General features: G+C 49.2%; 2 protein-coding genes across 11 annotated transcripts in view; one reads left to right on the plus strand and one right to left on the minus strand.

The window, feature by feature from the left end:
- Window positions 1–12,583, plus strand: part of GSE1 (Gse1 coiled-coil protein) — a 504,329-nt gene extending 491,746 nt beyond the window's left edge. For 9 of the 10 annotated variants that reach the window (XM_073015620.1, XM_073015623.1, XM_007994254.3 and 6 more), the window contains 5 exons: window positions 1,085–1,198; window positions 2,046–2,417; window positions 4,168–4,452; window positions 7,619–7,722; window positions 8,785–12,583. In XM_073015620.1, the coding sequence (XP_072871721.1) occupies window positions 1,085–1,198; window positions 2,046–2,417; window positions 4,168–4,452; window positions 7,619–7,722; window positions 8,785–8,919 (1,010 nt within the window). In that variant the 3' untranslated portion in view covers window positions 8,920–12,583. The remainder of the gene's footprint in view (window positions 1–1,084; window positions 1,199–2,045; window positions 2,418–4,167; window positions 4,453–7,618; window positions 7,723–8,784) is intronic. The other variant, XM_073015622.1, reaches the window with a different exon arrangement.
- Window positions 9,543–24,732, minus strand: GINS2 (GINS complex subunit 2). Its single transcript, XM_007994261.3, has 5 exons — window positions 24,536–24,732; window positions 23,182–23,296; window positions 18,227–18,326; window positions 14,897–15,023; window positions 9,543–14,692 (listed from the first exon to the last, which is right to left on the minus strand). The coding sequence occupies exons 1-5, from the start codon at window positions 24,623–24,625 to the stop codon at window positions 14,567–14,569; spliced, it is 558 nt and encodes a 185-aa protein (XP_007992452.1). The 5' UTR covers window positions 24,626–24,732; the 3' UTR covers window positions 9,543–14,566.
- Between the last annotated feature and the right edge of the window lie 1,216 nt (window positions 24,733–25,948).

The raw sequence follows: 25,948 nt of genomic DNA on the forward strand, positions 1-25,948 counted from the left end.
TGAGGCGAGGTACCAGGTGTTCCAGGTTCGTTTGCTGCAGACTTTTCCTCTTGCTGGACTGCTTAGGTGGTCTGCTGGGTGTTGTGTCCTGGTGGCCGGAGGCCTGGGAAAGGGCTGCCAAGCAGGACAGCACGCACTGAGCCGATGGCTTGCCTTGAAAGATGCTTCCAGTCCAGTCTGGCCACATAGGGCCATGTTGGGACAGACCCTCTGGGCTAGAATCCATACAGCAGAAGAAACAATGCAGCCGCAACACCTGCTCAGAGTTTTGGCTTCCTTGGCCTGCAATGCAGGCCGGCTTGGTGCCCAGATGTTGACGTTCCTGGGCCTGACCTTATGCGTGCCTCCAAGTCCTCATGGACCTCTGGCCTCCTCTCTGGGAGAAAGTTGAAGAAAAGCAGTTACTTCTTGGACCTTGAGCAGCTTCAGGGTGTTGATCAGGGTGTAGCCATTTACTCTCTGCTTTTAACCAGTCAGTAGTTTCCCTTTCTCTTAACGGGCTAGTGATGTGTTGAATGCCAGCCTAGTTCCCTAGATACAAAGCATCTTTTTACCTGGCTGAATTTTTGGAGGAAAAAAATTAAGGGCGATGCAGCCCTTGAGTTTCACAGTCAAGAAGGGCCAGGTGACATCAGGAATCTGCTGCGTGGAACATCATGGGGTCATCTTTCCTTTTGAGGAAGTGGCAGTAATGGTAGGAGTGGGTGAGAAGGCGCTCTGCCTCAGAGACCAGGCCTAGGCCTTTGGGGCATTTGTTTGTGTTGGGGCCACCTTTTCTGACTTGAAATAAGAATACATCATCACACGTCACCTCCGAGGTCCGTGGGCACAGTGATTCACAGAGGGGTAACCACTGCACAGACAGCTGTCTCTGGAGCACGGCTAGGACATTGTGTAGTGATGCCAAGGGCAATCTGGGCTCGCTGTAAGATGGTTGCTTCCTTAAAACTGGGCCTGCCCCATCGCAGCTGCTTTTGGTTTTTCGGGCTTTAGTGCGTTACCTGCCCATCAAGGCTAGAATCCTGCTGTCCTCTCCAAAAAATGATGCAACTGGCTCGTTAATCTCAGGCTGCTTTTCTCATAGACAAAGAGAGACTTGTTGAAATGCTCCGTGCCATGAAGCAGAAGGCACTGTCAGCAGCAGTGGCCGACTCCTTGACAAACTCTCCGAGGGACAGTCCTGCCGTCTCCCTGAGTGGTAAGGGAAGGATAGCCCCACCTGCCACCACCCAGGACCATCCCTTGGGCTGCCCAGGCTCAGGCATCCACTTGAGGTCCTCATCACTGTGAATGTGGCCTCCTGCAGACTGTCTTCTTCCATTCTTCTTGTACAAGCGTACCATTCTTGCACAGTTGTGGCAGTCATTGGGACGGAGCGTCAGTTCCAAGACAGGCTTTGAGTTGAGGGGAGGGTCTGGCTTCTGTGGAGCTCTATGTGGTGATCACTGTGGTCATAATAACCGTTGTCCTTCAGTTATGGTACAGAGGCTCACATGAAGGCCAATCCAGTGGTACCATCCCAGGAGGGAGGGCGTGCTCCAGCCTTAGTGCCCGCAGCCTGGTCCTGCCACTAGCCTGGCCGCCCTGGCTCTCTTCCTGAATCTTTGTGTTCCTCACTCTGCCCTCTGGGCCCCGCTGGCACCTGCTGCCACACCTTTCCTCCTCTTACATCTCTGGCTGATCTCTGCCCTGTCAAATGTCACAGGGAATCTTTACAGTTGATCCCAGTTCTCGGCTCCTCACCCACTCTTGTCCGGTTGGACTGAATACCTCCCTACCATCCCCGTGGCTAGGGGACTTCCTTCTTCCTGTGGATCTGTTTCTCTCTTCTTGGGACATCTTTCAAAGGATGGACTTGCTACTAAACACCCCGCCATCTTCAGAGAAGAGCCATGTGTGTGGCGGTGATTTAAATGTTCCCCGGGTCTTGGTTCTTTGCACTAGGTCTTTAAGTGTAAGCTCTAGAGACCAGGATCTGCGTGCTGGACACTCAGCCTGTTAACTTGCATTTCTTCACATTTTCCTTCACTTTCTGTCTCTAAAAGAACCAGCCACTCAGCAAGCCTCTCTGGATGTGGAGAAGCCGGTGGGGGTTGCTGCTTCCTTGTCTGACGTCCCAAAGGCCATGGAGCCTGGGAAGCTGGAACAGGTTCGGCCCCAGGAGCTGTCGAGAATCCAGGAGCTAGCTCCTGCCAGTGGGGAGAAGGCCAGGCTGAGCGAGGCCCCTGGAGGCAAGAAGAGCCTGAGCATGCTTCACTACATCCGGGGCGCTGCATCCAAGGACATTCCTGTGCCGCTATCCCACAGCACCAATGGGAAGAGCAAGCCGTGGGAGCCCTTTGTGGCAGAAGAGTTTGCACATCAGTTCCACGAGTCAGTGCTGCAGTCCACCCAGAAGGCCCTGCAGAAGCATAAAGGTAATGAGGCTGCCAGTCCCCGCTCAGCTCTCAGCAATGGTTGAGGCTGGCCAAAGTCCCTGAGCGCCACAGCTGTTCAACTGTGGGCACAAGTTTTTATAAACTCCAATCACCAGAAGAAAATAATTTCGTTATTATGCCAAAACCATGTTTGTTTGTTTTACTCTAAGCTCTAAAACCTGAACTCATAGGTGAAAAGCATTTGTAGGCACCAGCGCTGATGCTGTGCTGTGAGCAGGGACTCATCGATCGGTAAGAGGTAAAGGAGTGAACACCAGCAGGCACTGGTTTTTGCAGAGATTAAAAACGATTCCCCAGAGGCAGGGAAGAGCACTTGAGTGGATTTTTACCAGCATTCATTTGAAAGAATCATGTTTTTCAAGACAGAGATGCAGATGGCCGCCAGTCCTCAGGGTAGAGGTGGTATCTAAAGATGTCACTGCCAGCCCTCTGGATCCATGGGTTCCGTGTCTTTGGATTCAGCCAGCTTCAGATGAGAAATATTTGTGGGTGGGGTGGAATTCCACAAAGTTCCAAAAACAAAACTTGAATTTGCCAAGCAGAAGGTAAAGTGTAGGTATTACAAGTACTCTAGAGGTGTGCATAGATGATGTGCAGATACTACGCCACTTTGTATCAGGGACTTGAACGTCCCTGGACTTTAGTGTTCACAGGAGCTCTGGAGCCAGTCCTCCATGACAGATACCAAAGGAGACTGTACAGTGCTGCTGAGATGCCTTTCAAAACTTCAGAATACCCTCCCTCCCTGCCCCTTGGCGGTATACCTTGTAAAGGCTTTTCTGCGGCCCTGGGGCATATTTTTTTCTGCCAATTTATTCTGACCTTGTCCTGGCCTTACACTAAACGGTTTCCTCAAGATTTTAGTCACCCTGCTGTACCAGTTTGAGCCAAGTCACTGTACTGACTGGGCTGGTCTCAGGCCCCACCAGGGTCTGCCATCCACACGGGAAGCCAGGTGTGCCCTTGAGGATGTCACCCACTGGGCCATGCCATGAGAGGGGGCACACCCTCTTGAAACAGGGCACAGTGAGGCTGACTCTTGGGAGAGGGCAGAGCCCCATTATGCCTAGGGACCGACACATCCATGCCTTGGGAGAGGACGGGCTGGTGTCTGCTGAGGGCCAACTATAGACCAAGCTCAAAGAGATGGAGGCAGTGCCAGGCGCGGTGGCTCACACCTATAATTCCAGCACTTTGGGGGACCAAGGTGGGCGGATCACCTGAGGTCAGGAGTTCGAAATCAGCCTGGGCCAACATGATGAAATCCCATTTCTACTAAAAATGCAAAAATTAGCCGGGCATGATAGCGCATGCGTGTAACCCCAGCCACTCTGGAGGCTGAGGCAGGAGAATTGCTTGAATCTGGGAGGGGAGGTTGCAGTGAGCTGAGATTGGGCCATTTCTCTCCAGCCTGCTACCCAGAGGACCGGGGGCAGCCAAAACAAAAAATGGAGTCTCAGAGATGAATTTCAGCAAAAATGGTCCATGTACCAGAATCAACTAGCGCTCATGGCTGTGGTGTCTCCTGGCTGTCTCAGACTTTCTCACGCTGGGTCTGTAGCCCAGAGGTCTTGGGCTAGATCCCTCCTTTTTACGCAGTGTCATACTGGCCCCTGGAGCCCTGCAGGCATGCTGACTCTGCACCAAAAGCAGGGCACAGCTCCCTTCTGAGACAGCACCCTGTGTCCCTTTCCCCAACACACTGACACAAGCCCTGTCCCCTCCACAGGGAGCATGGCTGTGCTGTCTGCAGAGCAGAACCACAAGGTTGACACGTCCGTCCACTACAACATTCCCGAGCTGCAGTCCTCCAGCCGCGCCCCTCCACCCCAGCACAATGGACAGCAGGAGCCCCCCACTGTGAGGAAGGGCCCCCCAACCCAGGAGATGGACCGGGACTCGGAAGAGGAGGAAGAGGAGGAGGATGAAGATGGAGAAGATGATGAGGAAGCCCCAAGACGCAAGTGGCAAGGGATTGAGGCCATTTTTGAAGCTTACCAGGAACACATAGAAGGTATGGGGGTGCTGGGGAAGAGCAAAGAGGGGGTCAGGAAAGTACCTTTGGAAAGGAATCTGAGTGGTGAGTTCATGCAGACCTCTGCCAGCCTGGGGACTATTTCTCCATCCTGGGGCACAGTAGATACGAATACTGGAAGGGAAGTTTCTTCCGGCTTCTGGTAGCCGTGATGTCCCATGCTGGAACCTGAGGCCAGTCTTGCTAGGGCATCCAAGTACCACGATGCCAGCTCTGGTGGCACCTGCCATTCTTCATGTGGGCCCCGCTCTCTGAGCTCCATCAGTGCTGATGTCGGCCTCAGTTTCGTGTAAGTGTCCTGGGAGATGACCTAGTTGATTTGCTGAGCCCTGGCAGCTAGGCCTGGTCACTGCTCCAGCATGCCTCTAGCCCGGTGACAGCCTCCCCACACTGCAGGGATTGCTCTGTGGCCAATGGGTGCGTCATGTTTTCAGCTACCTTTGCTTTAGCCAAGCACCTTTAAGACAGGCTCCTGGCAAAGACTTAGTTGAAGGCTCACCACCTCTTAGAATACCCAGGATGTTTTGATCCCACCTGGGAATGTGCACACCAACCCTCCTGGGAAGCCACAGCACCAGGCAGACTCAGGCCACATCTCCCCTGCCAGGGAGTGGGGCCATGAAGCTGGGCGCTGCAGCATTTGATGCTCCTGTATACTGCACACCACCTCCTGCTTCTGTTCCTCAGTTTCTCTAGGATATTGCAAAGGCCCCTTTGGGGAACAGCAGAGGTACCCAGCCTTCATTTTGCACTCAGCATCCTTACTGCATGGGCACTGCTGGGTATGTGCTTTGACAAAAGCTGGGCCAGGCCATAGCCACCTGCAATTGATTTAACATGTCCTAGAGGACTCTTTATTATCACGTGTGACAGTGTTGTAAATATCACCAAATACAAAGACTTGATTATGAATGTCAACCACTTCAAATACTTAGAAACATAGTTTTTTTCTGGCCGGGCATGATGGCTCACGCCTGTAATCCCAGCACTTTGGGAGGCTGGGGCGGGCAGATCATGAGGTCGAGATTGAGACGATGCTGGCTAACATAGTGAAACCCCGTCTCTACTAAAAATACATAAAATTAGTCAGGCATGGTAGCGGGCGCCTGTAGTCCCAACTGTTCGGGAGGCTGAGGCAGGAGAATGGCATGAACTTGGGAGGCAGAGCTTGCAGTGAGCCGAGATCGCGCCACTGCACTCCAGCCTGGGTAACAGAGCAAGACTCCGTCTCAAAAAAAAAAAAAAATTGTTTTCCTTTTTTCACCTGGCAGAACTCAGTCTGGAAAAGTATTCTCCAAACTAAAAACAAATGCCCATGTAGCTACAACCAGGGCATCAAATCCTGTATTTCACTTCCTTTCCTCCTCCCATGGAATCTTTGAATTTATTGCCTACCGCTCCCCCTACATGTTACTATTCTTTAAGTGCACTCGTATATATGCAGAAACAATACAGAGTTACTTTTAAACTCTCCTAGATGAAATATTTCCATCTTTTCTGGTTTTATGGGTTTTTTGGTGTGGTGTTGGGAATTCTTTCCATACCCCAAGGCTGTAAAGCTATTCTTCTGTATTTTCTTCTGTGAGTTCGGCTTTTTCCTGTTCCGTGTAGGATTCGTTTGTGTGTACAGAGTAAGGCAGAAATTTTCCTTAACTGCATCTTTCCCACCCAACCCGTTGTCCAGGCAATGTATGGGGCACCATCTTCCCTGCCTCACTCCCACACCTGCTGGGCCTGGCTTCGCCCCTGTCAGTCATGACCTGCACTGACCCCCCCTTCTCAGCTACTGCTCAGCTGTTTTAAGCCCGTGGCTTTCACCCAAGGATTTTAGGATCACATTATATTCACTCCCAAAGAGAGTCCTGTTAGATTTTCAGTTGCATTGAATTTACAGATGTGGTTGGCATCTTTGTCCATGAATATGGTACAAAACTATTATATCATTTTTGTACATGAAGTTTTGACTAGATTTAGTTTCAGGTATCACAGATTTTGGGGGTCTTTGGATTTTTTTTTTTTTTTTGAGACAGAGTCTTGATCTGTCACCCAGGCTGGAGTGCAGTGGCGCGATCTCCACTCACTGCAAGCTCCGCTTCCCAGGTTCACGCCATTCTCCTGCCTCAGCCTCCCGTGTAGCTGGGACTACAGGCGCCCGCCACCGTGCCCAGCTAATTTTGTTTTTTTTTTTTTTTTTTAGTAGAGACAGGGTTTCACCGTGTTAGCCAGGATGGTCTCGATCTCCTGACCTTCGTGATCCGCCCATCTCGGCCTCCCAAAGTGCTGGGATTACAGGCGTGAGCCACCGCACCCGACTGGATTTTTTTTTACATTGCCTGTGATTATTCCTTAGATCTTAGGAATCACAGATGATCAAACCTGCAAATACAAGGTTTGGTTCTTTCCTTTTGAATATGTCTGACTGACATGTCACTCCAGTGCTGCCAAAGAGAGGCACTGGTGGGGCCCTTGTCTGTGAAACTTTAAAGCATCCCATTAAAGAGTGAAGGTTCCCATTTCCAGAGTTTTTCATCCTTTGATTTTTTTCTTGATGTTGCTCCATCCTTGTTGAATTCGTTAGTACTTTTAGGATTTTTAATGTATGTTCATTAGTATTAGACTCTAGTTTTATTGTACTTTGTTATCCAGATTGTTAGCACTTTCCCTGTTTTTCATTCTCTGAAACACTCTGTATAAAGTAGGGATTTGTCCTTAAATATTTGAAGTCACCCTCCTATTAAAACTAGGCCTGGTATCCTTTGGTAGAGCAGAGGCTTTATTTTATTAATTAAATCTGTGCTTTAAGTTTACTCTGGTCTTTTTCCAGCAGCCTAAACTGAAAGCCTATTTTGTTTTTAAAAGATGCATTTTAAGGCCATCAGATTTCTTCCTAATCTGTATCAAATTGCCTTTAAGTCCTGGATCCTTTGTCTTTATTTTCCTGTGCATTGGGCTTAATTTAGTGATGTTTATGTATGTATTGGTACAATTCAAAGGGCTGGGAACATTGTGGCCCACAGGAGAGGCCTTTGCTGGCTGCATTGGGGAGAGGTTTTGGGCTCTGCTGGACAGTGTGTGAAGAGGAGAGCATTCGCCAGGCCTTGGGGCCCCTGCACACAAGATACATTACCATCTCTTGTCTTTTCAGAGCAAAATCTGGAACGGCAGGTGTTGCAGACACAATGCAGACGACTGGAGGCCCGGCACTACAGCCTCAGCCTGACGGCAGAGCAGCTCTCCCACAGCGTGGCGGTGAGTTGGGAAGGGACAGAAACGTTCAAACACGCAACCTTTTGAGTTTGGGTTCAGAAGCACCCATGAAGATAAGTTTCAAAGAGGAAATGTGCTCTTAAGAGGTCACAGTTTGGACTGCATGCAGTGTCCCACACCTGTAATCCCAGCACTTTGGGAGACTGAGGCAGGAGGATCCTATGAGCCCAGGAGTTCAGGGCTGCAGTGAGCTCCGATCATGCCACTGCACTCCAGCCTGGTTGACAGAGCAAGACCACTGTCTCCTAAAGGGGAAAATTCAGACACTAGTTGATTAGGATTTAGGTAAGGAAGGAACTATCTTTAACATAGAATATTGATCCTGGAAGGGTACAGATGCTGTTTGCAGAATGAATTATTGCCTGTATCAGTCTCCCCCACCGAGATTTGTTAAGGAGAGCAGCAGGGTTTTATTAGAGAAGGGAAGCTGAAGCAACCGAAACCATCTCACCCGGCTCACAGCCACACTAGCAGGACTGATCTAGCAGATGTCCTTGCGGGGCAGGGATGGGAAGCAGGTCTCAGATCACTCCCAAAGTTTTTACATCTGGGGGTTCCAAGAACTCCAAATTTGAGCCAAGACAGCAGCAGACGCCGATTCTTAAGACTCTGGAAGAGCCAGGGACAGAACACAGGCTGAAAAGCAGACTTTTTTTTTGAGGTCAAGTCTCACTGTCATCCAAGCTGGAATGCAATGGCGTAATCTCAGCTTACTGCAACCTCTGCCTTCTGGGTTCAAGCCATTCTCCTGCCTCAGCCTCCTGAGTAGCTAGGATTATAGGCATACGACACCACGCCTGGCTAATTTTTTTGTTTAGTAGATGGGGTTTCCCCATGTTGGCCAGGCTGGTCTCGAACTCCTGACCTCAGGTGGTTTGCCCGCCTCAACCTTTTAAAGTGCTGGGATTACAGGCGTGAGCCACCACGCCCGGCTGGGACATTTTCAAGTGTAGGTTTGCCCTTCCATCCAGCATGTTTGTACACCACATGCTTGTCCTTACAGAGGAAATGGATTGGTTTTGACACAAATTTCCCTCTCTCCAGGAGTTGAGGAGCCAGAAACAGAAGATGGTCTCAGAACGGGAGCGGCTCCAGGCAGAACTGGACCACTTACGAAAGTGCCTTGCCTTGCCTGCAATGCACTGGCCTAGGGGCTACCTGAAGGGATACCCCAGGTGACGGTTTCCCTTGCACTAGGCCGAACCTATAGTATAGAAATATTATCTATTTTATTACCTTGAATATTTAATATTTTTCACTGGGAGGTTTGAAGCTTACAAAATGAGAATGTGCCATGCATGAAGCAAAGGATTCCAGGCTCCAGAAAAAAAGAATGAACTCACCTTGACGTCAATGCAATTGAATCACCATTGTCATTCAGCGAGCAACCAATGTAGGATTGCCCATACTTTTTCTTTTTAAAGGTGGTTTTAGTCCTTCCTCGCCCACATTATTTCTTAATCTGAACGTGAAGGCTCCATTAGCAACACTAAAACGTGATCATTGACAGCCCCCTGTGCAGATGAGTGGATCAAACCGGTTCTGTTCTTTCTTGTGTTGCCATGTTACTATGCCTCAAGCCCAGTTTGCTTTTGCCGCAGTGATGGGGCCAGTCTCATTCCTCCCAGGAGTGAAACTTGCTTCAGCTGAAAAGGTTGGGTGCATTGTAAGTAAAAAAAGGGCTTATTTGTTTCATTTACTTTCCTGCAAAATTTTCTTCAAAGCAACAAGTCCTAGGAGCACACAAAGCAACCCAAAGGCTTTTCCCTGGAAAAGCTCTTAAGATAAAACCAATTCACAAACTGAAGGTACCTTTTTATTACTCCGTGGGGAGCATGTACAGAGCTCTGTGTATACACAGCTTCACACCCACCAGATTGTTGCTACAGTGGGTGGGGTTTTCATACAGACGTAAATTTTGAGAGAAAAGTCAAAGGTGCTTCAGCCTTGTACTGTGTATATATATTAAAAAAAAGTTTTGTATGTTTTTATTACTTTAACTATTGTTATAAAAAGCCTGCCATTTTTAATATGTGGTTTGGGGGATTTTTGTTTGTTTTTCCTGTTTGGGGGTTTTGTTTGTTTCTTTGGGCAAAAAAAAAAAACCTTGCTTTTAGTGTTTGTACTGCTGCTGGTCAGGACATTAAAATATTGAAGTGTTTTTAAAAATTAAAGAAGAAGAAAAGTAAAAGAGCTTACCACTGGCGCCTATGCGATCACTTCATTTTTAGTTTGAGTTGCACCAGAAGCTGCCGTAGAAAGCCATGCGCTACTGCTTACCTCCTCCACTCCCCCTCCCCACCCCCAGCATCTGGACAAGCTAATAGCAAATATTACCCATTGCTATCAAGGGAGGAGGTCCGTAGAACCGATGTGTGACAACCATGTGCACACATGGGTGGGGGCTTTTAAAAACCTTTCAGGAAGTCAGTGATTTCTGTGATAGGATTCTAAAGTGTCTGAGAGCAGGTACAGAATAGGAATGTCAGAGGCTTTATTTAAATGCAATGCTTTGTAAAAGCCACGAGGTCTGAGCTGAACCCCTCTTTTTTGAACTTACTGTGACAAGCACAGGAATGGTCAGAAACTGGGCTCATCACACCAAGGCAAAGCAATGGGCAAGTCTTCCTCCTTGTCCTAGTTACTGCTTATGGAGGCAGTGTTTAGATCAAGAAGGCCTCTCTTGCTCCCAAGGCCCCTCACCAGAGGCCAGGGCTGCCAGTCACTGGTCTGTGGGGTGGAGGCCTGAGCTCAGGGCAGGTTGCCTGATCTGTGTGCTGGCTGCTCACTGCTGTGACCAGCGGCAGAGCCCTTGGCTCTAGCCCTTGCTGCGCAGAACAGCTTGCTGGCAGCTGGCATCGTGTCGCTTTATCTGCCCCCGCACAGTTTGCTTTGTACGTCTGCCAAGAATCTTCCAGTTATTAGCAAACTCAGACAAATGTACCGCCAGTATTATCAGCAGTCAACAAGCGCCTTCCTCTCCACAGAAGTGGCTGGAAGAGAACTCGAGGGGCTGTGCTGCAGCCTCCCCTCAAAAGACACTGGGAGCTCAGCATGTCCCACAGGTGTTCAGAGGGAGTCGGCTACAAACGATCAGGGCAAAAATCTCACTGGATTTCTCCACTGAAAACCTGCTTGAGGTTTCTGGTCTGAAGGCTTAAGAGTCACATCTTAGCACTTCTGCTCTCAGGCCGCCTCCTCCATCACAGATGTCTGGATGCTTTTGGTAATGGCCTTGGCTAAAGTAAAAGGGAAAAGTAGATCCGATAACTTAAAAACATAGCTCATCCCTTACCATCCAAGGGGCGCTCCCTTCCATAGCTCATCCCTTACCATCTAAGGGGTGCTCCCTTGGTTGGATTTTCTGTGACAGCACAGGGGACAGGTGGTACACCATGAGGGGTCTGCCCAGGGTGGAAGCAGTGTCACTGTGCTAGCAATAGTTGGCTTCACCCCTGCCAGTGGAAACCCCACTTCTGCCCGGTCCTTGAGCTTCTCGCCCAGTCTCCCCCATCCTTCCACCTACTTGTGGCGATTTGAGTTCTCTTGCTCAAGAAATACGACAATCAGAATACAAACCAGTGAGGCAACATGAATAAACTAAGAAAAAGGTAAGAAGTGTTTCTCAAAAATGAAAGCACACCACCCAAGACACAGTACCCAATCATGGTTTTCCCATCCAATAATTAGTTTCATACTTTGAAAACTTACTTTCAGATGATTCTCAACACAGTAGCACCTAAATCTGTTTTCAAGTTGGGCTTAAAAATTGACATGCAATCTCTTAAGTTTTTTGTTCAGCTATTTCACGTTGAGTAATACGTCAAATCCGCTCTGGAGTTGATTATGCCACCTGTGTGTCAGGATGTACGTGAAGCCCTCGGCTCGGTCCTTCAACCATCTTCCTACATGACCTGGAAGGGAGCTGCCGTCTGTCCTCTGCAGAGGGACACCTTCCAATAGTAAATTATCTGGTTCCTCATTGAAACAGGTTATTTTTCTTTGTTTCATATAATCAGAGCCAGACTGACGATAAAATATGTTCCTAATCAATTGTCTCAGATAAGTGACCAAGACGGGATTTTCCACATTTTAGTCTACATTCTAATCTTAAAGGAATAAAGCACTGAATTGGGACTAACATTCTGATAGGTTGCACCATTAAGAGTATTCAGAGAGCATCAAAAAGGAGCGCACACCTTCAGCAGTGAAGGATTCTAACACAGGGAATCTGCAGTTTGTAGCAGAATGCTGTTTTCCTCAAGTAGCTCATAATACTGCCAAATCTCAAAAATTAAGCTGGATTTCAAACCAGATACTCCACTCCCCCTTTCCCTGAGCCACGTGTTTCACACAAGTGTAGAAAATTCCAGGGATCCACCACAAGATGGAGATGGTCAGCACAAACCAATTCTGTTCCTCTTTAAAGTGTATATTAGCCACTTAGCAATCTCTATACTCTTTCAAGTAACCAAGCTGTTGACTTTCTTACTACTTGCAGTAGCCTGTCCCCAACTTTTCGATCCAGTGCTTAACCTAAAAAACTCCTTAACTCTGCCTTGACCTGAGGAAGACCATGCTAATTGGTGTTATTTTGTATGTACCCTGTGCTTAATTCTAGAGCAGTTAAACCCATACACAGGTGGGAGGGAGGAACACCGGTGCCTCGGTCACTCTGGGGGCAGTTTAGATGCTGTGAAATTAAACCTGTTCTAAGTGTACTTGTTTGAATTAATTGTATTGTAATATTATTTGTTGAATGTAGTAATTAGGTATTTATGAATATATTGCTGTAATTTCTGACAACATCCAAAAAATAAAATCTTCCTAAATCATATTAAAAGGAAAATCTTTTTTATGATATAATAAAACAAGGCCAAACAAAAAAAGCTCCTTAACTATACATCTCCACAGATAAAACACGTAGACAGATGCAGCTGCCTCGACTGGCTCAGGTTCTAAGAGGAGGGCATTAGGACCCCTTGCCCTCCACAATAACAAGTAGTTTCATTCTAAAAGATCCCCAGATGAAAGCAGAAGGATTCCGAGGAAGGGTAAGATGAAAGAACAAGTCTTATGACCTGAACCAACTCTGAACAGCACCTTAAATTATGGAGACCTCATCTTTTGGTCCCAGTCTTCCAGGTCTGACCCTTCAGTGTCCAAATAACCCCCAACACCTGCCTGGCGGGGACACGTGGGCAGCAACATGGAGCGATAGTGCACAGCACGCTAGACACTGTAGGGCCGAAGCTGGGGGATGGTCTTTTAGGTTCAGCCTGTCACACATGTGCATTCTCAGAGCTCCCCAAACAGCACCCCACTGCTTTTGGCCCACTGGTGTCCAGCCAAAAATAGGATGGCCAGGCATGGCGGCTCATGCTTGCAACCCCAGTGCTTTGGGAGGCTGTGGTGGGAGGATTGCGTGAACCCAGGAGTTGGAGGCTGCAGTGAGCTACGATCACCGCATTCTACTGCAGCCTGGGTGACAGAACAAGACCCTGTCTAAAAACAAAGTTAAAAATTTGTTTGAGATGGAGTCTTGCTCTCGTATAGCGGCGCGATCTTGGCTCACTACAACCTCCGCCTCTCAGGTTCAAGCCGTTCTCCTGCCTCAGCCTCCCGAGTAGCTGCGACTATAGGCACGTGCCACCACACCCGGCAAATTTTTTTGTGTGTGTTTTAACAGAGATGGGGTTTCACCATATTAGCCAGGATAGTCTTAATCTCCTGACCTTGTGATCCACCTGCCTCAGCCTCCCAGAGTGCTGGGATTACAGGCGCGAGCCACCGTAAAAAAAAAAAAAAATTAAAGTTTTTTTTAAAGCTAGTTACAGAACCTTCTATCCATTGCATGATGCTGGTCAATCATTTCATCTCTCAAGGTAATGTCATTTCTGTAAAAGGACCTAACCATTCCAAAATGCTACAAATTAAGTAATTTTCTCTTAGAAAAAAAAAATTTCCCCTGAGCCCACTGTTACAACAAAGAATCCTTCCCTAAATGCATCAGGGCAGCGTTAAAAGTCTGACTTTTCTTCTAGCATTGTCTTAAGTGTCACTCGTGCTCAATACATTGGTTTCGTTTTTTTCCTGACTCTCATCTTGATAAGAAACCCATTAAACCGGAGCTAGAAGTAGCCAAGAGAACGAGACACCCTAGGTGTTGGTCTGCAGTTTCCAGTTGACTGCTGTGTGCCTCAGTTTAGTTTACTGAGTCATCTCAGCCACAGGCTCAGTCCTTTTACTTGATAGTTACGCAGGACAAAAACCTAAAGAGTCAGAGTTGGGTTGGGTCCATGCTTATTGTGCATCAGGGCTTAGAGGAAAAGCACTGGTCAGCATTGTTAGCTGCACCATCTGCCATCCTTCCCTGTGAGCCACCTCCGGGAGAGTCCAAATTCAGCCCAAGAAACCAGGATCAAGAAGGCAGAAAAAAGCTGTGGGCCACATGGCCACTCCTGCTGTATCTACACCTACCAGTCACTGAACACTTGCCCGAGTGTGACAGATTCCACGCAGGAGACCCATGTGGCTCTGCTAGGGAGAATAACTTATTTGCCTAAAGCTTTTTTCTTTCTCAAAAGTGGGGGGGGAAAAAAGGCTGGTTTCTAGAAACAGATGTGGAATTGAACAATGTCCCAGGGAGCTAAGTTTTAAGGACTAATCACAAACTTGTTGCTTCTCCAACAATGTCCTGAATCCATTCCTTGCACCATCACATGTTTTTCATGCATTCAAAGTGTTTCTAGAGCTCCAGAACGAGTACCTCACCACGTCCTGAGCACTCACATCCCCCGGCAAGCCGCCCGCACCAGGCCTTTCTCTAGAAGTCCTGAGACTGAGTACTCTCCGAAGGCTGGAGGTTTGTGCGGAGTTTGTACATGTGGTTGAGCGCTTGTGTGAGGAAAGTCCCGCTGGTGTTGATCTCCATCAAGGTCAAGTTATCCAGCTAAAACAAGAAAACAGACCAAGTTGGCCAAGGAGTTTTTGATTTTGAAAAAATGGTAAACTCTACCGAATAAAAATAAGAAACCAATGAACTTTTTTAAAAGCACAGCTAGTAATGCCTGCCTGTAATAGCCTCAGCAGACAGGAGGCCATGCAAAATTATGCAGCATCAAGGCCACTAGCACCCAGGTGAGGCGGCACCTACCTTGGCATGTGCCTCCTGCTGTCTCACAAAGCTGTCAGCAGACACTCGGAGTTTGGCTATACGAGTGTCCCACATATCCTTGACCAGGGTCCGGATTTCATCTGCCTTCGGGATGTTGTCTGAAGCACTAAAGGAGCAAGGGGTAAGTCAGGGAACACTCGATAAGCTGAGGCAATGCTGGATAGAGTAGCTCTTTTCAGGCAAAATACTCCGGCTATTCCAGACTCAGCAAGTCTGTTTTGCTTTGTTTTCAACTTTAGGATATAAAGATGTGTAGCAGTTAAGCCGGGTGCCAAGGACATTCGGCAGTGATCCACATGGTGTTTCTTTTGCTCACAGTAACTATCCCATGGCAGGCTGCTGAACAGGACTTCTGTTTACCTAAGAAAATTAGTAGAGAATCAGCTCTAAGTCAGAACCCTCTGTCTCAGGATAACAGCGTTCTGTGCTGCATAACCTCCATCTACAAGGAATCGGTTTCAAGGGCTGGCTCAAAGGTCGAGTTCTATTGCTCCTTATTTACAAAGTGTTGAGCACATCTCCCTATTCCCCACCAGGAATCCAGGGCTCACAGCCTAAAGAAGCAGAACACCAGCTCCATGCCAGGTACTGGGCTCAGCACTTTACCTGGCATTTCTATCCTCATAAAAGCCCTGAAGGGAAGGGACTCTCCTGCTCTTCAGAGAAGACAAAAACAATTTTCAAAAATCACAGAAGAAACTGCAAATTAGTATACAGCGAGCACACCTACACATAGCAAAATTCTGGCTAGAAGCTCAAAGTCAGCAAGGGCTGAAGGAAAGCTTTCACAAAGTTGACATTCCCTTTGTGAAATATTTTAAACTAACCTTGGAAGAAAACTACAGGATAAAAGCAGAAGCAAATATTGTTCGTCGCTAGGCATTACAGGTTACGCTAGACATTCTCTTTTCATATGCTACAAATAACTCCTGATTAGTAAGAGGCAAATCACTGGTACAAAATTTATGTGGTGAGTGTTATTTATAAACCCCCATTTAGATCTTGTGCTCTGAACAGCAGGTTAAAGAACAACGGACCCCAACTCCTCATCAACTGAACTGCAGAACATATGTAAAATTAAGTCCCTTAACCGAATGAATTATAAAACAAGGTTTTTGATAAAAACTACATACATGGCCGGGCGCGGTGGCTCAAGCCTGTAATCCCAGCACTTTGGGAGGCCGAGGTGGGCGGATCACAAGGTCAGGAGATCGAGACCATCCTGGCTAACACAGTGAAACCCCGTCTCTACTAAAAAATACAAAAAACTAGCCGGGCGTGGTGGCAGGCGCCTGTAGTCCCAGCTACTCGGGAGGCTGAGGCAGGAGAATGGCGTGAACCCGGGGGGTGGAGCTTGCAGTGAGCCGATATCGCGCCACTGCACTCCAGCCTGGGGCACAGAGCAAGACTCCGTCTCAAAAAAAAAAAAAACTACATACATATTGAACTTCAAAAACAAAACATGAATAGGCCCCCTCACCTAGCTAATGCCAAATTCTTACCTAGCCTGTTTATAGATCCTCTCTCTTCCAGCTACTGTCCCCACCACCACTGCAGTCTCTCTCAGGTCCATCTGAGGCCACATGCCCCTCCCAGGGGCTGGCCACTGCAGCAGAATCTATGCCTCCACTCCCTTGCTCCCATGAATGTACTACACATGCTCAAATACCTCTGCTTGCCTGGCCACACCAGGTCCTCCACACTCAGTGCCAGAGCACATCAGCTCCTGCCTCACTGCCCTCTCTCCTACCATCTACCTCCTACAAGTCTGCCCTCCCAGCAAACCTCTATGAGCCCTCTCTGGCACCCCTTGGCCTTGCTGTGCTCTGATGGACTGTCAAAAGCATTGGTCACACTGAAGATTCACTATGGGCTCCCAGGCCCGCATCTCTCCCCCACCACACCAGGAACCAGGCCTATGGGACAAACGCCACTGCTTGGTGCATTGCTGGTTCTCGGCTTTTTATGAAATTCATGGGCTGACTGCAGCCTCATATCAGCCTAAGCACAAGCCCATGCTGTGTCCCCAGGTCTTCCTTTAAATTCAGCAGTGCCATTCGGTGGGCCCCCAGGCCTTCCTGCTGCTCTGCAGCATGCAGTAGTACTAGTGTCCCAATGTTTTGTTCTAGTTCTGCTCTTGAACCCACTTAAAGGATGCCCAGGGGGCTTCAAAAGCTTGACATTGTACAAATGACATTCTAAGTATCTCCCAAGCAAAATTATCCACTTGTCTGCCTTCTTTACTAGTTTCACTCTTTCACTCAACAAACATGAGCCCCAGGCATCTCGCTGGGGACATATGCATACAAGACCCAGTCCCTGCCCATTTAGAATGGGTACATGTGATGGCACAGCCAAACAAGAAAATTACAGCTGGCAAATGCCATAGCAACATGTAGAGCTGCCAAGAGAACAGGTCTGCTGAACCCAGAAGAGACATGTTATACTAACCAGCGGAGGTGAGCAGGAGCAGGGAAAGGACGGACTTACAGGGCAGAGAACAGTATACGCAAAGTCAGAATTCTTAAAGAAGTGACAGGCCAGTGTGAGCCTGAGCCCTCCAGAAGCAGAGGAAAGAGCTGTAAGCGGGTGAAAGAGGCAGGGGGAGCATGCACCAGGCTCACACTGCTTGAACACCATGCTCAGGACTTTAGACTAGAGGGAAGACTGAGGATTCTAAGCAGGGAGTCACATGGCAGTTCTGCCTTTCCAAGGCCACTCTGACTGTGATGTGAAGAACGAATGGGAAGCTGAGAGGAGCCAGTATGGATGAAGGCAAACAAGCTACGGGGTTACTACAGCATGATTTTGCCAGGAAGTGGGCTTTCCTGTAAACCAAGGGCAGAGGCAAATGTGAGTCCTCTGGCCTTTCCTGCAAAAGACACAAAAAAACTCAAATCCACCTACTACAAGGAGAAACAGGAGTAAAGCTGTGCTAAATAAAACACATACGTGGCAAAGAATGGCTACTGCCGATTCTGTGAGATACTGGTGGCTCACACCAGGGTCCAATGTCGAGTGATGTGAGGCAGAACAAAAAGAGCTAAGGGCTTCACCACGGGGTGGAGAAAAGGAAAAATGAGAGAGAAAGGGAAAGAACAGAGAAAGACACACAGAGACAGAGCACACCTGGCAGGTGTGTGTACACAGATGACCTCCTGATCACTGACCTGAGAAACAGGGTGGCCAGTGCTGCCACTTACTGCAGCAATAAGCAGAGAAGCGGAGAGGAAAGGCAAGGGTTGGAGGAAGGGCAAGGCGAGTCCATCCAGTCTTGGGTGTGGCCTCAAAGAGGTGAGATCTACTTACTGATTTAATAGGAGCTTGGTAAGTTCCATGTAGTAAGGGCTGGGCATTGGGGTAAAAGTTTCTTCCTTTCGTTCATGATCCCTCATCTTCTCCAACTTTTCTGAAATTTAAAAGTTAATACATTTTACCATCATAGATATTAAACCTTCCAAATTTACCTAGTGCCTATATTATCTGGCAAATACATCATCAACTAGCAAATACATAAAAAATATTTTGGGACAACATTTGTATCATTAACTAGATGATTTGAGGCCTCCTTGAAACTTTCTCTCCAAAAGGTAAATTTTTGTTGCTGCTTTGGCCTATAGAACATATTCCTAAAAAGAATGTTAGAGTCAAAAGTTTGATGTTTGTTGTGTTTTTGGTTTTTGGTTTTTTTTTTTTTTTTTAGGAAAACAGCAAAGTACTTTACCTTTACTGTTTTTTTTTTTTTTTTGAGACGGTCTCTCTCTCATGCCCAGGCTGGAGTACAGTGGCAACATCACAGCTCACTGCAGCTTCAACCTCCCGGGCTCAAGCAGTCCTCCTGCCTCAGCCTCCCAAGGAGTAGCTGAGATCACAGGTATATGCCACCATAACTAGCTAATTTTTTTATTTTTTGTAGAGACGAGGTCTCACAATGTTGCCCAGGCTGGTCTCAAACTCCTAAGCTCAAGTGATCGTCCTGCCTCAGCCTCTCAAAGTGCTGGGATTATAGGAGTGAGTCACCATACCTGGTCAGTATTTTACCTTTGATGCAATAAGTGATCAAAGTAGTCAGTGACTTAAATTTATTTATACTGCCTTGTTCAGAAGGGAACAAGACAACTACAAAACTAGAGCCACCCTAGCCTGGGTGTGACATAATATCCTAGGGGTCTGAGCCACCCCAGCCTGGGCGTGATACAATATCCTAGGGGTCTCAGCCACCCCAGCCTGGATGCGATACAATATCCTAGGGGGCTGAGCCACCCTAGCCTAGGAGCCATACAATATCCTAGGGGTTAAGCCACCCTAGCCTGGGCATGATACAATATCCTAGGAGGGTTAAGCCAACCCAGCCGGGAGGAGGCATGGTATCCTAGAGGGGTTCAAGCCCAGCGTCTAGAATCAAACAGCTGTGTCCAATTCCACCAGCATCGGCACTGTTCTCACACATGCTCCAGCTCCCTCAGCCCTCCCCCTCTGCAGAGAGACCTGTCTCGGGTGTGGACTGTGGAATGTAGCTAAGGGACAAGCACGGAGCACAGCTAGGCTGCAGGGTCCCTCTGTAAAGGGCCAACTACCCATCCCCAGGGCCCTTGGTGCCGTCCTGCAATCCCGGCCCAGTTCCTTGGTCTACTCACCCTCTCTTCATTGCCACCAGCACCACCTCAACCCAACACCCACCTCTCACCTGACACCCAGCTGAGTGTGACCCACATGCCACCCCATCCCCCAAACTCCCTGCGTAGCTCCTATGCACTCGAGGACCAGCCTTCCAGGTGTCCTGGACCTTCTCACCTGCACAGGAAGGCACTCCAGCAGCTCTCATGCTCTTGAATGATCACTGTCCCCTCCCTGCTCGATCCTCCCAAACACACTAATAGATACTGCCTTAAAAAGAAGGCCCTCCCCGGACACCCCTCTGAGCTTTCTTCTGAATGTACTAGGCTCCCCTTTTTGTCTCTTGGCAATTCCTCCTGACCTCTCGACACTGGGACACAGAGCTCAGCTTGCAACCCCTTTCTCCACTACCTAAACTCATATCCACACCACCTCATCCAAATACCACCCACGTGCTCAGAAAGACCTCCAAATTTATACCCCCATCAGCCCCTTAGCCCTAACTCCTGACTCAATAATCTCATTGCTGCTGTAACTTCCCCCTGGATATCCAGAAAGCACAACAGTTCAAACCCCAACTCCTGATACCCACCGCAGCCCACAGCCTGCTCCTGCAGCCTCCCACCTCAGGAGACAGCAACTCCCTCTCCTTCTGGGCCTCCAGCCAACAGCCTGGCTGTCAGCTTTCACTCTTCTCCCTCACACGCCATGGCCAGTCCTTCAGCCAATCCTGCTGCTGCTTCCTTCAAAACACACCTAGACGCCCACCACATCTCCTACCTCCATCAGCTAGAGGCCACCCTCAGTGCTTGCCTGGATTCATTCCCTGCTCTGCTCCTATCACACGGACCTTCTCTACACAGAAGAGTGATCCTTTCATGAACATCTGAATCAGCTTATGAAACACCTCTGGTCCACCTTTCTAGCAAATACAAAAGATACAATCAAAAATTTTAGCCAGGACATGGAACAATGGGAACTCATATTTCTTGTAGGATAAAGGCTCAGCTGCTTTGAAGAACCAGGTGGCCGTTACTTACAAAGCTAAGCATTATCCCTAAGATCCAGCAAGTCCATCATTCTAGGTGTTTATTTACCCAAGAGAAAAAAACATATCCATGAAAAGACTTGGACAAGAATATTCACAAAAGCCTTATTAATGGCCAAAATGAGCCAGGCACAGTGGCTCACACTTGTAATCCCAGCACTTTGGGAGACCGAGGTGGGAGCCCAGGAGATCAAAACTAGTCTGAGCAACAAAGTGAGACCCTGTCCCTATAAAAATTAGCTGAGTGTGATGGTATACACCTGTAGTCCCAGCTACTCAAGAAGCAGAAGTGGGAGGATCGCCTGAGCCCAGGAGGTGGAGGCTGCAGTGAGCCATGATCTAGTCACTGCACTCCAGCCTGGACATCAGAGCGAGACTCTGTCTCAAAAGTCAGAAATGAGCTAGGCACATTGGTGCACACCAGTAGTCCCAGCTACGAGAGAGGCTGAGATGGGAGGATCGCTTGAGCCCAGGAGTTGGAGGCTGCAATGCACTATGATCACACCTATGAATAACCACTGCAATCCAGCCTGGGCAACAGAGAAACCCTGGCTCTCCATGTTTTTTAGAAGCCAAATATGGGAATCCCAAATATCTACCAACAGAAGAATCGGTGAACAAATATATAGTATGGAGAGTATCCAGCAATGGAAGAACTAATGAGGTAGTGTGGATATGAGTTTAGGTAGTGGAGAAAGGGGTTGGGAGCTGAGCTCTGTGTCCCAGTGTTGAGAACATAAACAGGTGAATCTCAAAAACAGTGTTAGATAACAGAAGTCACAAACAAAAAAAATGACATACTAGATTATTCCATTTAAATGAAGTCCCAGAACAGGCAGAACTTTTTTTTTTTTTTTTTTTTTTACTTCCTGAGACAGAGTCTCGCTGTGTCTCCCAGGCTGGAGTGCGGTGGCACAATCCCAGCTCACGACAACTTCCGCCTCCCGGGTTCAAGCAATTCTCCCTGTCTCAGCCTCCCAAGTAGCTGGAATTACAGGCGCCCACTACCATGCCCAACTAATTTTTGTATTTTTTAGTAGAGACGGGGTTTCGCGATGTTGGCCAGGCTGGTCTTGAACTCCTGACCTCAGGTGATCCGCCCATCTCGGCCTCGCAAAGTGCTAGGATTACAGGCGTGAGTCACCGCGCCCGGTCCAGAACAGGCACGACTTATCTGTGGTGCAGAAGTCAGGAGGCAGCAGGCTGTTGGGTAGGGTCTATAGACTGGTGCCTCACTGTTCCCACAATACGGCTCCAGCCCAGGCAAAAAGCTCAAGGTGAACTCTCCACACCTTCTGACTCTAGCCTGTGATAAAACAGGCCCTTGCCATGTATCACCTCAGGTGTGGATGGAACAAAATTGCCAGATACTGATTTTAAACAAGGGGCCTGGAGAGGATGCTGCACTAATGGAGCCAGGCCTGGTGGGTCTCTCTGCTAAAAAAGCCTTCTGGCCAGGGGCAACAACTCACATCTGTAATCCCAGCACTCTGAGAGGATCACTTGAGTCCAGGAGTTTGAGACCAGCCTGGGCAACATAGCAAGACCCCATCTCCACTAAAAAATAAATAAATATATATATACACACACACACACAAGTTTTAGTAGCACTTGCAGGCTATTAAAAACAAAGTGAACAAGTCAATGGTGTTTAGTATATTTAGACTTGGGCAACCATTACCTCAATCAATCCCAATTTTCATCATGCTAAAAAGAAACTCCACAATCCCTCCATCACCCAAAGCAAGACTCCGTACTTAAGCAACTAATAATCTATTGTCTCTATTGATTTGCCTATTCTAGACAGTTGATAGAAATGGAATAATACAGTGTGTGGTCTTTTGTGCCTGGTTTCTTTCATTCAGCAAGATGTTTAAGATGTTTCAGGTTCATTCACGCAGTAGCATGTATCAGAATTCCATTCCTTTTTATAGTTGAATAATATTCGACACTTTTGTGATACATTTTTTTCATGCATTCTGTATAACTGCTTCTCAACATGCTAATCTATACTTTTAAAACAAATGCTTCTTTAAGGTCATATATTTATTTTAAAGCAAATTGAAATATCTTACATTAAAATATAGGCTGGGCACAGTGGCTCACACCTGTAATCCCAGCAGATCTGCCAAGGTGGCCAGATCGCTCGAACCCAGGAGTTTGAGACCAGCCTGGGCAACATGGCAAGACCCCATCTCTACAAAAACGCAAAAATTAGGGTGTTGTGGCACACGCCAGTGGTCCCAGCTACTTGGGAGGCTGAGGCAGGAGGATCACTTGAACCCAGGAGGTGAAGGCTGCAGTGAGTCAAGATTGCACCATTGCTCTCCAGCCTGGGTGATGGAGTCAGACCCACCTCAAAAAATAAACTACAATTTTCACATACACCAAAACCTAACATGACATTAGTAACTCTGGTTAGCAGACTCTGCTGAGAGGTGAATCTGGAAGTATTCCTTTCAGCTGATCAGTGGATAATAGAACAGAGGGAGCACGCACCTTGTCAGGAAGGAGGCCTCGTGCCTCCACCCCTTGGGAGAGGGTATCATCCCAAGCCCAGCCCCACCCACTCGTCAGCCAGTCTCCACTGCATCCTTACCTACGTCCATCCACTCTGGAGGGAGCAGGCGACATTTCTGTCTTTGCTTCAGGTTAATTGCCAGCCACAGGGGCACTTCCACTGGTAAACCAGGGTTAAAAGGCCCCAGGTCCCCCTGACAAAAGTAAAACAATTCCCCGTAAGATTAAAAAAGAACAAAAAAAGCATTACTGTGCGTCACTGCTATCAAGAGGCAAGGCATTGCAGAGGCTGAAGTCCAAATGCAAATAATAAAAACCCAACTGTTATCAGACTCAGAACAAAGCACCTCCTAAGCGGCTCCAAGACACCTGTGAGCATGGAGCGCAGTCAATTCCGGCCTTTCCACGGAGGGGGATGTAAATCCCCCACGGAGTGGGTCGGGGGTGCTCCCTCTCCCGCCTGCACCCTCCAACTCCAGAACAGGTTTCACACACCCAATGTTGGGGTCCTGGGGTGCGGGGAGGTGGGTCTGGGCAGGTACAGAGTCTGCCCTCCTTCTCCAGGGCTCCCAGCGCCAAGGTGCCTCCCTTACACTAAAAACGCAAAGCCGGGCGGGCGCGGTGGCTCACAATCCCAGCTACTCAGGAGGCTGAGGCAGGAGAATCACCTGAACCCGGGAGGCGGAGGCTGCAGTGAGCCGAGATGGCGCCACTGCACTCCAGCCTGGGCGATAGAGCGAAACTCCATCTCAAAAATAAAGACAAAAACAAACAGAGGTAAAGCCAACTCCTGCCCATAATCCCAGCACTTTGGAAGGCCGAGGTGGCAGGATCACCTGGGGGAGCCCAGGAGTTCGAGGCCAGCCCCATCTCTACCAAATAAACAAATAAGCCGGCCGCAGTGGCTCACGCCTGTAATCCCAGCACTTTGGAAGGCCGAGGCGGGTGGCTCATGAGGTCAGGAGTTCGAGACCAGCCTGGCCAAACATGGTGAAGCCCGTCTCTACCAAAAATACAAAAACTAGCCGGGCGTGGTGGCGGGCGCCTGTAGTCCCAGCTACTTGGGAGGCTGAGGCAGGGGAATCGCTTGAACCCGGGAGGCGGAGGCTGCAGTGAGCCTGGATCGCGCCACCGCACTCCAGCCTGGGCGACAGAGCGAGACCGTCTCAAAAACCAAAAAACAAACCAAAAAAACCCTGTCAACCCAGGCGTTCGGGGCCACTGGCAAACGAGAGCAGCCTCGCTTTCCTCATCCGAGAAGCGGGAACTGCGGTGGGCGAGTCAAGCGCGGAGTGGTGGCCTCCGCAGATGCGGGAGCAGGGCGAGCCCGCGACCCCGGCTCTGAAGGCCACGCGGGAGCCCCGGACGCGCCCAACCCGGCCTCCTCTCCCCTCGGCGCCCGCCCTGCGCCCCACGGCGGGCCCGGGTCTCACCCCAATGAGGTAGATCTTGTCCAGACTGAAGTTGGGGATAATGGTAACCAGCTCCTTCTCGGCGAGGAACTCGACCTCGGCAGCGTCCATAGCGGCGCGAGCCGCAGGCCAGAGCCTCACGGTCCCCTCGGGGTCCTCAGCGTCCGGGAGGAGACGCCGCGGCCGCCGTTTTCCCCGCCACGGCGGGAGCCCGCCCCGGCCGGAAGACGGCCTGCGCCAGCCTATAGGAACGCGGTAGACAGCCTATAGGCGCCGTCTGCGGGCGGCGGGGGCGGAGACCGCGGTTGCAAAGAGCCCGCGGACTGGCAAGGCCAAGGGAGGCTGAGCGCTGGCCCCGCCCCGGCCCGCGGACAGGCCCCGCCCCCACCCCGGCTGCGCCCCGCCCGTGGGCGAGCACCTGGGGCTGTCAGGACCTCCTGCGGCGGGCGCCAGCTTTGGTGTCCCTTCGCCTCCCCGCCGGCGCCCGCCGCAAACAGCCCTAGTCAAGAGCCGGGGGTGGGGTTCCGGGCCGCTTCTACGCCGGCGTTCCGCATGGGGCCAAGAGTAAAAGCACTTATTTTATTTTAATTTTTAAACAACTTTTCGTGGATTTGGGATCTCGCTATATTGCTCAGGCTGGTCTTGAACTTCTGGCCTCAAGCGATCCTCCCACCTCGACCTCCCAAAGTGCTGGGATTACAGGTGTGAGCCATCGTGCCAGACCAAGAGTACACGCATTTATTGGCCCAAACTCAGCACCGGGCCCGGGACTAGGCATCACCTGGGCTGACAGAGCGATGAGGGAAGACCTTGTTTCCATTAATTTCACAATCTTCTGCCCTCTCTGCACACATTGTTTTAAAAATCTATAAAAATGCAGATTCCTACATCCCATCCCACAGCTTCCAATATGGACACTTGGAGCAGGGGCTCGGAATGTACACTTCGACAGGAGTCCCAGATGAGACAGGAGCAGCAGGTTTGCACCACCTGAGCAAATACTCACCTGCTCGCTGGACCGGCTGCCCCTGCACAGTGGGCGCAGGTGAAGCCAGAGCGGTGTCTGGAGCTCACCTGTGTCCGAATCCCCTCGCAGGTGCCCATTGTTTGTGTGCACGCTCCTGGGAGTTGGGATTCAGGAGTCCCGGGGGGGACAGAAAGCTGAATTTCATCCAGGGCCAGGTGATTTTGATGAGGTGGTCATGGCCGGAAAAGCTTCCTGGAGGTGAAGTGCTATTCTACGACTGCAGTCGAATTTAAAACCCTGATGATTAGGCCCCGAGAAAAATCACAGTAGCCACGAGGATTCCAGGGTTTGGAATTCCAGCAGGAAAGCCGCCCCGCCCCCTGCCCCCTCCCCCAGCTAACCAGGTGCTCTCCTCTCAGACCTCCCTGAAGCCCCGGAAGGTGAAATAAAGCCGTAAAGCTCACAGG

The sequence above is a fragment of the Chlorocebus sabaeus genome, chromosome 5 (assembly GCF_047675955.1).
Source record: "Chlorocebus sabaeus isolate Y175 chromosome 5, mChlSab1.0.hap1, whole genome shotgun sequence".
Lineage (NCBI taxonomy): Eukaryota > Metazoa > Chordata > Mammalia > Primates > Cercopithecidae > Chlorocebus > Chlorocebus sabaeus.